General features: G+C 36.1%; 1 protein-coding gene across 1 annotated transcript in view; it reads left to right on the top strand.

The window, feature by feature from the left end:
- Positions 1 to 131: 131 nt before the first annotated feature.
- Positions 132 to 15,230, top strand: part of LOC106153974 (zinc finger C3H1 domain-containing protein-like) — a 29,143-nt gene continuing 14,044 nt past the window's right edge. Inside the window, exons 1-19 of the mRNA XM_087000261.1 lie at positions 132 to 698; positions 1,555 to 1,776; positions 1,953 to 2,029; positions 2,409 to 2,634; positions 2,906 to 3,168; positions 5,813 to 5,957; positions 6,165 to 6,220; positions 10,243 to 10,431; positions 10,594 to 10,686; positions 11,044 to 11,160; positions 11,354 to 11,724; positions 12,075 to 12,249; positions 12,422 to 13,192; positions 13,460 to 13,552; positions 13,843 to 13,952; positions 14,089 to 14,217; positions 14,495 to 14,616; positions 14,824 to 14,925; positions 15,043 to 15,150. Coding sequence (XP_086856387.1) covers positions 143 to 698; positions 1,555 to 1,776; positions 1,953 to 2,029; positions 2,409 to 2,634; positions 2,906 to 3,168; positions 5,813 to 5,957; positions 6,165 to 6,220; positions 10,243 to 10,431; positions 10,594 to 10,686; positions 11,044 to 11,160; positions 11,354 to 11,724; positions 12,075 to 12,249; positions 12,422 to 13,192; positions 13,460 to 13,552; positions 13,843 to 13,952; positions 14,089 to 14,217; positions 14,495 to 14,616; positions 14,824 to 14,925; positions 15,043 to 15,150 — 3,925 coding nt within the window. The 5' untranslated portion in view covers positions 132 to 142. The remainder of the gene's footprint in view (positions 699 to 1,554; positions 1,777 to 1,952; positions 2,030 to 2,408; positions 2,635 to 2,905; positions 3,169 to 5,812; positions 5,958 to 6,164; positions 6,221 to 10,242; positions 10,432 to 10,593; positions 10,687 to 11,043; positions 11,161 to 11,353; positions 11,725 to 12,074; positions 12,250 to 12,421; positions 13,193 to 13,459; positions 13,553 to 13,842; positions 13,953 to 14,088; positions 14,218 to 14,494; positions 14,617 to 14,823; positions 14,926 to 15,042; positions 15,151 to 15,230) is intronic.

Below are 15,230 nucleotides of genomic sequence, written 5' to 3'. Positions count from 1 at the left end.
GAGATACGAACATACTTAGCGTCTCTTGTAAGCCGCCTGGCGGTGTTAAACAGCGCATGAGGTCGCCATCTTCTTCTAGGAGCAGTATTGAAGAAATAAAAAAATGCTATTATATGATAAATTATAAAGAAAAAGGGGATATATGGAAGTGGAAGAAGATGTAAGTGGGCGCGAGGAAGGAGAATTATCAGACGATGGAGAAATAAAAGGAGATTCTGAAGAAGAGGGCGAAGCAAAAGATGACCCAAATCAAGAAGTGAACATTCCAGGACTTGACCTAGTGAACAGACCCGAAGACGCCGTAGATATCCCAGGCTTAGACCTGGTGAATAAACGAACGCCTACGAGGTCGAGAACCAGGCAGGCCAGCAGCAGAATACTTGAAAAATACCGTCATGGAAAAAACTCTAAAACAACTCCCCGTCAACAATCTCGGAGGCCAGCATCCCCTCCCTCGCCTCCATCTCCGTCCAGCCATTTCTGGGCCAGACCCCCTGTGAGTAGGTCACTATCCCCAACATTTCATGGTCCCATTAATCATCACAATGAACCCCATCATCAGCCCCCCTCCCGCATACCCCACCGCCCCCCTCACTATTCATCCCCGCCAAGGTACCACCCCTGGGGAATGGAGAGAGACCCCATGGCAGCAGCTCAAGACTGGAGGAGAAATTCTGGTTCAAGAGACACCAATAGGCGTATCTTTTAATGAAGACATTATAGGGGTGCTTTTTGCAACGAGTATGAAAGTTTGGAGAATTTTTTCTGTAACATTAAATTTTAATTCGACATAACATTGTGTTAAGAATGTAATCTTATACAAAGCCTACTCTTTGGAATCCATTGGTGTTGAAAGATTTAAATGTTACAATAATATAAATATGTTTTTAACCTTTAAATCTCCAAGGCATTGTCAGGGTATGATATTCTGTTTAATCACACAAGTGTCTAAGTCTGAGGGTTCTAATGGAACAGATTAACTTTAGTTGTCTCTTTTAATGTATGGCACACTTGTTTTGACAAAGTTAAATTGAGGCTTCATTCCATGTACAACACATTTGGTACAGTAGTGGCTGTCTATATTCTGATTTATCTGTGTTCTGTGTTTGATCTGTTGTTCACCCTATAACTGCTTAACTTTTTTTTTTTTCTTTCACATTTTACTGAGTAGAATTGTTTGATAAAAACGAAGGTAACTTTTTAAAAAATTGGCATCATTAGGTAATTTTTTTTGCCTTTTTTTTTGCATGTATTATGGCAATGTTTATCCTTCAAGTGCCAAAGATATTTTTATTTTACTTAAAATTTGCTTCAGTGTCTTCATTTGTTAAATATTTTCAAAAACCATCATTATTCCGATCAGATTATTTTTACCAAAGATTGCTATTGGAATCTTCTGGTTGACATTAAATTGGAGCAATTACGCTCATATAATAACTTCTCTATTAAATGTCTGTATAGTTGTCAGCTTTCCTACTTAGTTTTTCTGGCATGAGAAACGTGAGTTTGTAATTATCACCAGACATTTTTGTGATTATTCCTCAACTGTCACAGCTGTTAGAGAAAGGCATCGTAGTAATGGGCGTCAATCCAAACCAAGACCAACATCTGGAGATAAACCCATAGATAAAAGTGATGGAGATTATAATGAACTGCTTCTGAGGTATAAATTGGTTCAAAAACAACTGGATGTATTAAGGAAGGAAGATGAGCAGGCATCAAAATTGCTTGGTGGAGAAGATACAGGATCAAAAAAGAGAGAAATAGATGAACTTGGTAAGATCGATTTTAACCAGTTTGAACATAATGTGGTGTTATGGTAGATTAAGTAGGACGGTTTTGTCAGATGTACAGGGTCAACATTTTGATTTGTTACTTGTACATTTAAGTGGCTTTTAAATTTAATAGTTAACATAATATGAATGATACAGGAGTGAATTTTTAATTTGCAGACACAGTTACGTCTACTGCACATACTGAAAATGGGCAACCAGGGAGTGAAGACCAAACTCTAGACCCTGGAGCCAAGGTAGTATGAACATGTGTAAGGCAGTACTGGGTGACACAGTTACTGGTGAATCAAGTAAAGGTTGAAAAAAAATTGCCTAATTGGGCTGGGTAAATGGTACACCAGGACAATTTTGCTGTAAAATGCAGGACACAAGAATGGAAAAATTGCTTGGGTTTTGTCCAGTTTCACTGCTTGTATTGTTATGGGGGAGGGAAAAAGGAGCATCTTCATAGGGTAATATATGGCACTGAACAGGCTGAGATAAAAGTGTATTATTTTAAACATTGTGGAAAGGAATGCTTTTTTTTTTTAATGTGAACACTGATAAGTTTTATATATCCTGGAATTGGAATTGAAAACTATGAATTGCAAATATTTTCAAATTGTCTATTTTCAGCTAAAGTCTGAAGAGGAAGATGTTGATGAGCTTGAATTAAGACTACTTGCACTAGCATCAGCAGCCAAGAATTTAGATAAAAAGCCTGTTCTCCAAAAGAAAGCAGAAGATGAACCACAGAAATCTCAAGACCAAAAGCAGCCAAGGAGGGGGAGGCAAGAAACACTTAGAAAACCTGAACCTTACAGAAGACAGGATGTGCATAGAAAACAAAGTAACAGAAGAGGTAAATATCATTGACATAAGTGTTCATAGAATTTTGGTCTTGCATTCAAATTCATGGCTGTTGCATAGTTGATTTTGCATGTTTTGAATTGTACATATAACCTGTCAGTAATCAGGAGAAAGAAGATCTTTTTGTCTGTTCATATGTAGATTCTCTTGTAGTTCCTCCAAGAAGGCTGAATTCAAGGTTGATAAAAGGTGGCCCAATTATAATATGAAATAACAAGCAGATGAAATATGGAATATTTTTGACATATCTTATCTTGCTAAAGGTCCCTCTCGACGATATGCCAGACAGTCCTTGGAGAGAACAAAAAGACCAACGCGCAGGTCATCTGAACGAGAAAGACAAAAAGAATGGGAGAGGCAAAGAGAAAGAGGAGAGCATAGATTTGATGACCAATCAGAACGCCCTCGTTTGATTGCCTCGGTCCTGTCAATTGATGACCCAGAGGAGCAGTACAGAAGATTCATGAAGATGGTTGCAAATGACAGGAACACAACAACAAGTGGTAACTCCAGGAGTCAGAGCAAGGTATTAATATGTTTGTTTGCCTCATTCCTAAAACTTCTATGGGTTCATTTTGCTCTATAAGTTTGAGAGCTATTGGTTCATTTTGCTCTTTAAGTTTGTGAAAGTTTGACAACTAATTGTTTTGTCTGTCCTTATTTGAGAACATTACGTAGATCTTTGTCTTCATTCAGAGTGGCTGTGGTTATTGTACCACCAGCGTAGGCGCTGGCGGTACACATGGTTTTAGTCCCGACCCGTATGTTCCGCCGGCTCCTGCGGCTCCGCCGGCTCCTGCGGCTCCGCCGCCAAGTCACCGTTACCGCTTCTCCTCCTAGACGGTAAGGGCCTCCATACCCATCTCTTGGATTTAGGTCACCTATAATCTCAACTCGTTCCACGTAAAATTTGGGCTTTGTCGGTATTGGGGTCTAGGTGTGGCACTCATTGCAATGCACCCTTGTCCAAAAATGGCAAAATTAAATGCTAATTATCTCCCCTACAGAAGGAATTATGGGAAAAATTTCTACAGACAGCTTTCCAAAAGTCATATGTGTAGATTTCAAATATGCCCTTGGATTTGACCTTTGACCTTTATTTTAAGGTCAAACGGGCCAAAATTTTCAAAAAAACAAAATTTTTGCCGAAAAAAAAATTATTTGCGGTCTTATTCAGACACCACACAGACTTAACTAATAATATTAATGGAAAGTGTTACCCTTCAGGTCATCTTTCATCTCCGTGAATTTGGGGTCAATCGGTGCATTTTCACGGGAGTAGCGGCCATAAGATATCGAAACTGAAAACTGTCTCTAATTCGGGAACCGTTAATGCTAGACACCCATTCTTTTTTGCATTTTGTAGAGCATGTAAAGCCCAACACTGGAGGTGGTCTCCGTTTTTTTGTATTCCATACGGTTTTCGAGTTAAGCTGTATCAAAAAGTACATATTGGTGGTGAAAGCAAAATGTGCAGTACGGTAATGGATAATAAATTTTGAACTGCGGAAAAATGAAACATAAGGCTTGGCAAAGCAGACAACTTGTGGTCAAAAATGACATTATTTCATCAAATTTGAACATCTGGAACTTCAGAGCACCTCCCATTTCAAGAATTTTGACCAAAATGACCTTTTCTTTATTTTAATTAATTTTTTTTTGTAGGAAATTTATGGCACATTATGGTAACTCCAAAATTATAACATTTAGTCCCTTATATCTCCAAAACTGGCAGAGATAGGTCCATAGTTACTATTGAACTTGAATAGGAAGTCATACACTGGCAATCTAAATGTGACCTTAAAATTGACCATTGACCTACTTTTCACCATGAACTGAACTTTGCAAATTTTGCTTCCTTTTTATCTCCAAAACTGGCAGAGATAGGTCCATAGTTTCTATTGAACTTGAATAGGAAGTCATATACTGGCAATCTAAATGTGACCTTAAAATTGACCTTTGACCTACTTTTCACCATGAACTGAACTTTGCAAATTTTGCTTCCCTTTTATCTCCAAAACTGGCAGAGATAGGTCCATAGTTACTATTGAAGTTGAATAGGAAGTCATATACTAGCAATCTAAATGTGACCTTAAAATTGACCTTTGACCTACTTTTCACCATGAACTGAACTTTGCAAATTTTGCTTCCCTTTTATCTCCAAAACTGGCAGAGATAGGTCCATAGTTACTATTGAAGTTGAATAGGAAGTCATATACTGGCAATCTAAATGTGACCTTAAAATTGACCTTTGACCTACTTTTCACCATGAACTGAACTTTGCAAATTTTGCTTCCTTTTATCTCCAAAACTGGCAGAGATAGGTCCATAGTTTCTATTGAACTTGAATAGGAAGTCATATACTGGCAATCTAAATGTGACCTTAAAATTGACCTTTGACCTACTTTTCACCATGAACTGAACTTTGCAAATTTTGCTTCCCTTTTATCTCCAAAACTGGCAGAGATAGGTCCATAGTTACTATTGAAGTTGAATAGGAAGTCATATACTGGCAATCTAAATGTGACCTTAAAATTGACCTTTGACCTACTTTTCACCATGAACTGAACTTTGCATAGTTTGCTTCCCCTTTATCTCCAAAACTGGCAGAGATAGGTCCATAGTTACTATTGAACGTGAATAGGAAGTCATATACTGGCAATCTTGTGTGACCTTGAAATTGACCTTTGACCTACTTATTATCATGAAGTGAACTCTGCTAATTTCTTTCTCTTTTAACTCCAAACCTGGCAGAGATAGGCCCATAGTTACTATTGAAGTTGAATAGGAAGTCATATACTGGCAATTTACTGTGACCTTGGAATTGACCTTTGACCTACCTTGCGATGAACTTAACTTTGATTGTACCATTTTTAGTAATATATATATTTTTTGCATATTTTGAAAATTCTTGTTGATTGCATTTTTACAGCTTGTCAAGCACAAGACTGGTGGCTGTGTTCCTTATTTTGTATATGTGGGGGTCTATATGAATGCGCTTGCTCCAGCTGGTGGTACAATATTCGGAGGCGGTATCGCCTCTCTGATCCTCTAGTTATGTTCAGCTTTAACAACTTTTTGGGGACAGAAAGACACTAAGTGCTTTGCTCTGTTGTATTGTGCACATCCATTATATGAAAAATGCTCAGTTCTAAGTTGTAATGTTTCAGTCTCCGAGACACCAAGGAGTGAGCAGTGATAGGACTGGAGATTGGTCACATGACCCAAGAGAAGCGGAAAACGATGCTCCTCTAGTACTACTGGACAATTATGAAGAGGTGGAAATGGAAATAGACAGTAATGAAGGCTCGCCAGGTACTTCTAAAAAGTCCTTGGAAGTTGGCACATTCCTTTGCTATAACATATTTTGTGATGGATATAGACTACAACGTATTTTGTGATAGATATAAACTGCAGATAATATTTAATTTAGTGGATTTTGGTGAAAGAGTTGTTTTGAATTTTAAAAGTTTAATTTAACGGAAGCATCTAATATGTTTTTAAGTTTCTTTTCATCTTTAGCCATTTTTACCGAAGATTTGGGTCCTCAATTTGGTTTTGAAGATTTGTACCTACCGGTAGGTATTCTTCTCTGGGGTAGCGCTAGCAATTTTTTTCGCTTAGCCAAATTATCACTTTTTTGTCAATTTGTTATCCAAATGGTGTTAATTTGACTAAAATGAGTCAAATCAAGCCCTTTTTGTTTAGCCAATTTAAGTAAGTTTTAGCATTTGGCTAAATTGGCGAGTGTTAGCGCTACCCCAGCTTCTACTATGTACATTTTTATGTACAGACACAGATGTGTCTGTACATATAGCCATCATCTGCGTCTGTCGTCGCCGTCGTCGCCGCCGTCGCTGTCGCCGTCGCCGTCGCCGTGCACTTTTACCGATAACACGATAAGTGGAAAACCATTTTGCCTTTTGATTTGAAACTTGCAGAACTGATGAATATTCATAATACGCAGGTCAAGTTCGAAAATCAGCATGATCGGGTCACTCTTAGGGAATTTATGCTGTTTTTTCACTTTTTTCAACATATATGCAGAACCGATAACACGATAAGTGGAAAACCATTGTACCTTTTGGCTTGAGACTTACAGTACTGATGAATATTCATAATATGCAGGTCAAGTTCGAAAATCAGCATGATCGGGTCACTTATAGGGAATTTATGCTGTTTTTTCACTTTTTTCAGCATATATGCAGAACCGATAACACGATAAGTGGAAAACCATTTTACCTTTTGGCTTGAAACTTACAGAACTGATGAATATACATAATACGCAGGTCAAGTTCGAAAATCAGCGTGATTGGGTCATTTTTAGTGAATTTAGGCTATTTTTTCTCTTTTTTCAGCATATATGCAGCACCGATAACACCATAAATGGAAAACCATTTGACCTTTTGGCTTGAAACCTACAGAACTGATGAATATTCATAATACGCAGGTCAAGTTCGAAAATCAGCATGATCGGGTCATTTTTAGTGAATTTAGGCTATTTTTTCACTTTTTTTCAGCATTTTTGCAACACTGATAACACAATAAATGAAGAGCTGTTTTACCCTTTGGCTTGAAACTTACAGAACTGATAAATATTCATAATACGCAGGTCAAGTTCGAAAATCAGCACGATCGGGTCACTTATAGGGAATTTATGCTGTTTTTTTTCACTTTTTTCAGTATATATGCAACACTGATAACACAATATAAGAAAAACAGATTGGCCAATTGTCATTATACTCACAGGAGGGGCCAATCTTACTAAAACGCAGGTTGAGTTTGAAAATCAGCATAATCAGTCCATTATTTTAAAAGGTAATGCTGTTTTTTCACATTTCCTCACATTCAATTCTTAGGCATGTTAACAGTCTCATTATTGAACTAATAAGATACGTAAATGTGTTTGTTTGGCATTTCCTGCATCTTTACAACATTGTTAGTTGATTTTGTAAAAATGATGGTAAACTTGTTATCATGTATTGTGTAATAAAGTGTCAAAAATGGAAATACACTCATATCATTGCAGTTTGTCAGATGCATTCATCCACTATGTTCAGAATCTCAGAATGGAGGAAGTTGGGCATTTAAAACTGTTCTATTGATACTTTTCCCATCTCATCAATTTTCTTCATTGGTCATATAAAAATGGCAGTAAACTGTTTATTTTGTTTTATGTTTAAAAAGTGTTAAAAATGGAAAAAAACCCATTTCAGAACAGTGCTGTATTGTTTACATTTTGGCATTTTCAATATGTGACTTTGAAGTTCCATGGGCCTGAAGGCTTTTGCTAGTCACATTTTCTGAATAACCATGATACTAATATTTTATAATTAAAAATTGATGGTCATTATGCTGTAAAACATTATGTAATATTGCATGAAAATTTGAAGAAACCCCTATTTTGGGCACTGCTCCCATGATGACCATTTAAGGAAAATCATGTCACTTACTGTTCTCAAACTTACAGGAAAGAAACATGGGACTAAAATACAGCTCCAGTAGGCAATGCAGTCTGTTTGGTAAATTTTTCTGGCAATTAAACAGTTTTTTGTGAAAATTTAATTTTTCACTTATTGGCATTTTCAAGGTGTGACTTTGAAGTTCCATGATCCTGAAGACCTTTGCTTGTCACATTTCCTGAATATCCGTGATACTAATATTTTATAATTAAAAATTGATGGTCATTATGCTGTTAAACATTATGTAATGTTGCATCAAAATTTGAAGAAACCCCTATTTTGGGCACTGCTCCCATGATGACCATTTAAGGAAAATCATGTCAATTACTGTTCTCAAACTTACAGGAAAGAAACATGGGTCTAAAATACAGCTTCAGTAGGCAATGCAGTCTGTTTGGTAAATTTTTCTGGCAATTAAACAGTTTTTTGTGAAAATTTAATTTTTCACATATTGGCATTTCCAAGGTGCGACTTAGAACCTCCACGGGCTTGAAGACCCGTGCTAGTCACATTTTGTGAAAATCCATGACACTTATATTTTATTATTAAAAATCGGTGGTCATTATGCTGTTAAGCATTATGTAATGTTGCATCAAAATAGAAGAAAACACAATTTTTGGTGCTGCTGCCTTGATGACCATTATGGAAAAACCGTGTTACTTATGACTGTCAAACTTTCAAAAAAGAAACACAGGACTAAAATGCAGCCTGAGTTAGAAAAGCAGTCTAATTGGCTTCTTTTTCTGGAAGTTATACATTTTAGTGTTATATTCATTATCTTTTTTGGCATATTCATTGTGGGTTGATGTTGACTGTGCAGTTAAACATAATGTATTATTGCATCAGGATTGGTAGTCTCCTATTTTGGGCATTATGGTTTTGTGCTTTTCTTAAGGTGTGACTTATGGGCCTGAAGACCTTTGAGTGGGTCAGTCTTTAAATTACCCTTGGGTATCACTAGATTAATTTCAGAGTTATAAAGTCATTTGCTTTAATAGGCCATTAAATGAGATTACGTAAAGCACACTTGTTGATATTTCCCTGTAAACTCCCAAAGGTAAAGCTCTCTGCTAGATTAATAATAAGGAAGCAGTGATAATTATGCAGGTAAATTTTGTTTAATATTGCAAATAAGTTTTAAATATATATATATATATCAAACTGGAAGATTAAAAGTTTGAATAGCAGCTTCATTGGAATTATATTTACCTCAAGCTCTGCCAAGGAGGTTATATTTTCACCCCTGTTTGTCTGTCATCCACATAACACAAAAGGTTATGGACTGATTTTGCAGAAATTTTCAGGAACTGTCGGAAGTGGGCCAAAGAGGACAATGATTAATTTTTGGTGGTGGTCCGGATCAATAATCAATCAATTATCAATAATAATCAACAATTGCTGCCTTGGCAGAGGTCTGCACTCTCAAAGTGCTTTTCTAGTTTTGTTGTTTTCCTTTATAATTTTTTCTCAAACACTTGCATTTGTGACTTTTAGCCCCAGGCAGGCTGTCATCTGCCTGGGGCTCTGCACATTTTCTGTATTTCTACATAAGCATTTGTATTGTTTTTTATGTCTTTAAACATTATGTAATATTATTTTATGCACTGTCATCATTTTTCAAATATTGAGACTTTCATAATGCGAATTTGAACTCTCATGGTCCTGAAACTGTAATCTTATTGAAGGGGTGGATTGAGACCATCTTCTGGGTCTTCCGGAAGACAGTCAGGTTATTAAGTTTATATTGACTGGTATCTATTTTTTTCTGTTGGAACACCATCAAAATGGAGGATGGATCAACATAGATACTTTGTAATACTGTCAGAAAATATCTCTGGGTCCGCTCCTGTTATTGACCATGTTACCTGTTGTGCAAGATTAAAATTCAGTGTTGACTGACAGTGCTATTATAAGCATTATTTATTATTGCATCAAAATTGACAAAATGACCTTTTTTGCATCTTTATTTTCTGTTTTTTGTCTGTACATTTGACAGCTTTGCTGCCTTGTTTAAATTAAATTTTTGTGTTCTCGCAAAATATATCATATCTACTCAGCAAACTCTGAATATGTAGCACACAGTTACCAGCACCCTCATAGAATACTGGAAACAACTATATTAACTTGATTTGATTCAGATGGAAGCTCCGCTACCATCAGGAGGTGCTGGTACAGTTTATCCCCCTCCACCGCCCCCACCACCCGAGGAACCACCCCCTCTGCCTGAGGAGGACCCAGAAGAAGATGAAGAGGAGGCAGAACTCAGAGCAATGTTGTTACAGGGTATTATAAATAAGAGGAAACAAGTGGACAGGCCAGAGCCAGAGGTGTGTGGATGCTGGTAGACATGTTTGTAAAAATGAAGTCAACTCTTTACTATAAACACTTTGTATCAGTTTTGTATTCGCTAATCTGTGATTTGTATTTTTTGATATTCGCCTGTGATAAACATAAGTATTATTGATATTGCAAATATATTTCTGTTGTAGCAAATGTCAGAACCCAGCAGCAGAAATGAGTCCCCTGTACCAGTTCTCCACAAACCTAAGTACCCACCCAGGCCAAAGCGCGTCATGCATAAGGTAACAATACAGTTTTGTATGTTAAGCAAATGTAATTAAGTATGTCAAACTGGAGCAAGATGAAAATGAAACTCTTGATCAAGGTGGAGTTAGAAAGCATGAGCTAAAGTGAAAGTATGAAATGTTGCTTGTGTTACTTTTAACATCAAAATGTTCAGCTGTTAACATTTGATTGTTTTGAGTTGAATATGCGTAGAAAAAAAAGCTGTGGTGAACTACCAGAGCTTGTCATGCATGACCAGCACGTACAGAAACTTCTGAAATGATGTAAATGTTGATACAGAGATTGGTTACAATACATCAACAGTTGAAACAGATGTCAGATACATATTCTACTGTGGTTTACTTTTATTTTAGCCTTTAGTGATCAACTTGGGCGGAGACTCCAGTGATAGTGAGCATGAAGACAAGGGAGCTACAAACCTGCTGGGAGGCCTGGATTTCTTCCTCAAACAAGCAAGACAATCTGTAGAGGCAAGCACTTTGAAAAAAATGAACTAAATGAAAAACATTTGAGACATTTTATAAACAGATGTCCTTTGTTATATATTGTTCTTTTTGTACAATGCTTCAATTTTTCTTTGGCAGTGGACAACTGATGCTTGCCATGCCAACAGGTTAGCAGAAAATCAAATAAATGATATTTCTCATTATTCGTTTATTGCAGACTCCAAAACCAGCAGCACGACAAAAGCATAGCCCCACTACTCCCGAAGCTATGGTTGGGATGCCAGAGGACAAGAAGAGGGAATATAAGGAACTAAAGGAAAAGCTGATTAAAAAAGAAAAAGAGAAACTTTCACAAACCTCCAAGTTAAACCAAGAATCAGGAATTTCCAAAGCTTCTAATGATGGTGCTGCAAAACAAAATGTCAAAAAATTAGAGGTGTCACAAACTGATGCAGTTTCTATGAAAGCTGTTCCAACACTAGATGGTGTTGCTAATCCCGAGGCAAGAGAAGCCAGTGTTAGATCTGATGAATTAGAAGGACTGGAAGTGAAATACCAAAAATGCTCTGAGAAGATAGTAATACAGAGGTGAGCCTGAATGCAATTATTAGACCTGTATTTATAAACAAAAATAATAAACCAATTTGCAGATTTAAAAGTGGCTGTGTTTTCCAAAACCCTGTGTATCATAAAATTGAGATTGATTTAAAAGCACGGTGGTACTAAAAGTTAACATGGCACTATAAAGTGGCATTGTATCCTTGCAGTAGGTACAATGTTTCATTTTAGTGCTACATCAAAATGTTGTTCTTCAAGCCCATGCACTGTTATGTTATCATTTAGTTGTTATTTGAAGACGACAAACATTGTATGCTTTAGGAATATGACAAAAAATTCTTTTTTGATTGTCCTTCATGTATTATAACATTATTTTATAGGCAAGGTATAACTAAAGATGAACAAACACTGAAGACAATCCAAGTGCATCTGGATAAACGTACAGTTGCCCTACAAACTGCAGAGGAAAAGATTCAGAAACTTCAAGAGCAGCTGGCAGCTGCTGAGAAGATTGCAATAACTCATCGTAACAACATCGAAAAACTTAACAAGCAGGTTGGTGTCTGTTTATATTAAAACTTAAAATAGCCATTCTTCTAAGCCAAAGAATTTTAAATCCACTTAAATTTGATTTATATTCAGGAAAATGGAAAGAAAATGTAGGGAGGGCAAACCTAGTGCTTATTTGTATTTATGTTAGTAAAACACTATCATCTGTTATTTTCAGTCCAATTTAATACAGACCAGAATAAAGAGAAGAAGTGCTATCTTAAACGAAACAGAAAAAGAAGCAGCGGATTTAGAGGCAATTTTAAAGAAAAACACAATTACAGACAATGTTGCTGTAAATTCTGTAAAAAGGAAGGCCAATTCAATAGACGTGCAAACATTTAAGAAACCAAAGACAGTGGCAACAGAGCAAGCAATTGCAAAGGAAACTGTGATAACAACAGAACATTCAGAAAGGAAAATGGACAACAGAGGGAAACAAAAATTGACCAAAGAGCAACTTCAGCGATTAGAGCAAGAATACAGAATAAAAATTGAAATGCTTAAGAGGACTCATTTAGAGAACTCTGTAAAATCAAAAGAGCAAGACAAAAGGACTAAAGAACACAGGATCAAGTTCAACACAAGAAGAGCAAGAACTAAACCCATTGCTCAGCCAAATTTAGAAAATATTGAAAAGTTGACTGTCGGCCAGGAAAAAGAAAAGCCTGCAAATGATTTACAACCAAAAATCAGGAGGAAATCTTTCTTGGATTTGAATATCAGTATGAAGCCAAATCTTGAATTAACAAATTTAGAACAAGGTGTGGGTTCTGTTGCTGCATCAAAACCAGTTGGTAATGACAATGATAATGACATTAGTTCTGGATCTGCAGCTAAAGTCTCAACTAATACCAGTGTGCAGCAGCAGGTGGCAGATAGAACAGAGGGACAATCACAGTTCACAATGCCAACTGGCAGCCAGCTGGAGAATTTGTGTAGATTACAGGTGAGACAAGTTGGGGGGGAAAATTGCCAAAAGTAGTATATTCTTATATTATCAAAAGTTGAATATGTAAAGAATATATTATGTGAAAACAGGGCTTTCATTTGTGAGCATGCACATTTGATTTGAAATCGGGGATAATGCCTCTTCTGTGAGAGATTACCAAACTAATTACTCGATCAGTATGAACAACTATTGCCTTTGTAAGTTTTTTTTAAATGAGTAGTTGATTTTCTGAATTTCTAAATTTAATGTTTTCTTTGCTTACAGAAGGAGAAAGTAGATAAGTTCGCTGTTGATGAATTTTCCACCAAGAACATACACTATGATCTTACAGAAGGTTTTTGGTCAAGGTTGCAAGAGGTCTGTGACAATAGCATTGAGAGAGAATTTCTCTGTAAATTTTCTTATCATGGATATGGTATTTCAAGTTATAATGGATTTGTATGTTTGAAAAAAATGTTAAAACTTGTTCAGCAAATATAACTAGGAAGTCAAAAGGGACATGAAGTGTTCTCTTTGTTTTTTGCATATTCAAAGTTACTAAGTAAAGCTTTATTTAACATTCTGTTTAACATGTGTATCTACAATTTGATTTAAAATTGCATACAGTTTACCTGGTAGTTATTCTTAGTATCTGTTTTCTGATTCAGATTCCGGGATTGTCATTTGAAATGGAGAAAAGCACTGATTCTGTCTGCGATATTTTCTCTAGTCAATGTAATCAATACTGCAGTCCACTGCTGAACTTTAGATCTTACAGGTGAGTTCAGTTTACCCACATTTATCATCTTGTTATAAATTATGATCTTATGATTCCATTTCAGTTCCTTTCTCTCACCCGCCAAGGATTTTTGTCTGAGGCTAGAAATTTTTATCCTTGTTTTTATTTTCCCAAGGTTCAGTCCATATTTTCGTCAAAAGAGTGGTCACTGCTTGACAACTGCCACATTTGCCCACAAGCTAGAGCCAAAGAAGGCACTGTGTAGGTTTGATCTAAAGGGAACGTGCAATGAGGAGTGTCCATGGTAAGAGAACTATTAATTGATTATAGTATGATTACCTATAAGCATAGTATATTCATTTATCAGAAATATGCCGTGGTAAGAAATATATATATATATATATATATATATATATATATATATATATATATATATATATATATATATATACACCCCTGGTTTTAAAAGTCTCTCTTTTACAGAAATAGATATTCCTGGTTTTAAAAGCCACTACCTTTTGTTCAAGGAACCAGCTTGTAAAAATGGAGATTCTCCACCTTTTTCCTTGTTTATTTTCCAGGCAGCATGAAAGTGACCATGTTATGACAGCAAGTGAACAGCTGATAGACATTATATCCTATTGCCCATCTGTAGCTGGGGTAGCTGATAATGCATCAGCAGAGGAGTGTGAGAGAATTATCAGTAAGTTGACCACCATTAGCAATTAGCACCCTGTTGTTCACAAGACAAAATTAATTTAATAATTCTTTGTCCTTCTTTGGATTATCTAGCAGTTATGACTGTGAAAAACATTTGGATGAAAATATTTTGTTCATATGTATGTTGTTTCTCTGTTATGAGGAAATGCCTGTATATGTTACATATTTAAATACTGTATATATGTTCCAGGTTCTTGGGTTGATAACTTCAAGAAGCAACATGAAAGCAAGATGAATCAAGAAGAAATGTGCCTTTTATTGGTTGACAAAGTCAATGAAAAGACAGGGCATTGTAAGTGCTAATAGCTGAATAATTTTATGTATTTCATTAACAACTGTGTATTTACTTCTTTTGGTTCTCAGAGAGGCATTTTAGCATCAAAACAAATACATTATTCCTATTTCACAGCTCCCCCTTGTACTGTATTCACTGAGCCTAGGAAGTGGAAGCCCACTGCAATTTGCAGAACTCCACCGTCCCAAGAATTAAAACCAAAGGAAACTAAAGTATTAATGGGTAAGTATGCACTACTTATGTATTTTTAAAGTATTGTTCTGATAAACATGTGTTATGTAAATGTTAATGATTTTTTTTTC

The sequence above is a fragment of the Lingula anatina genome, chromosome 1 (genome assembly GCF_051362555.1).
Source record: "Lingula anatina isolate TDL-2025a chromosome 1, LinAna3.0, whole genome shotgun sequence".
Classification (NCBI taxonomy): domain Eukaryota; kingdom Metazoa; phylum Brachiopoda; class Lingulata; order Lingulida; family Lingulidae; genus Lingula; species Lingula anatina.
The sequence above is the reverse complement of the archived record's forward strand: the minus strand, read 5'-3'. Positions and strand labels throughout refer to the sequence as shown.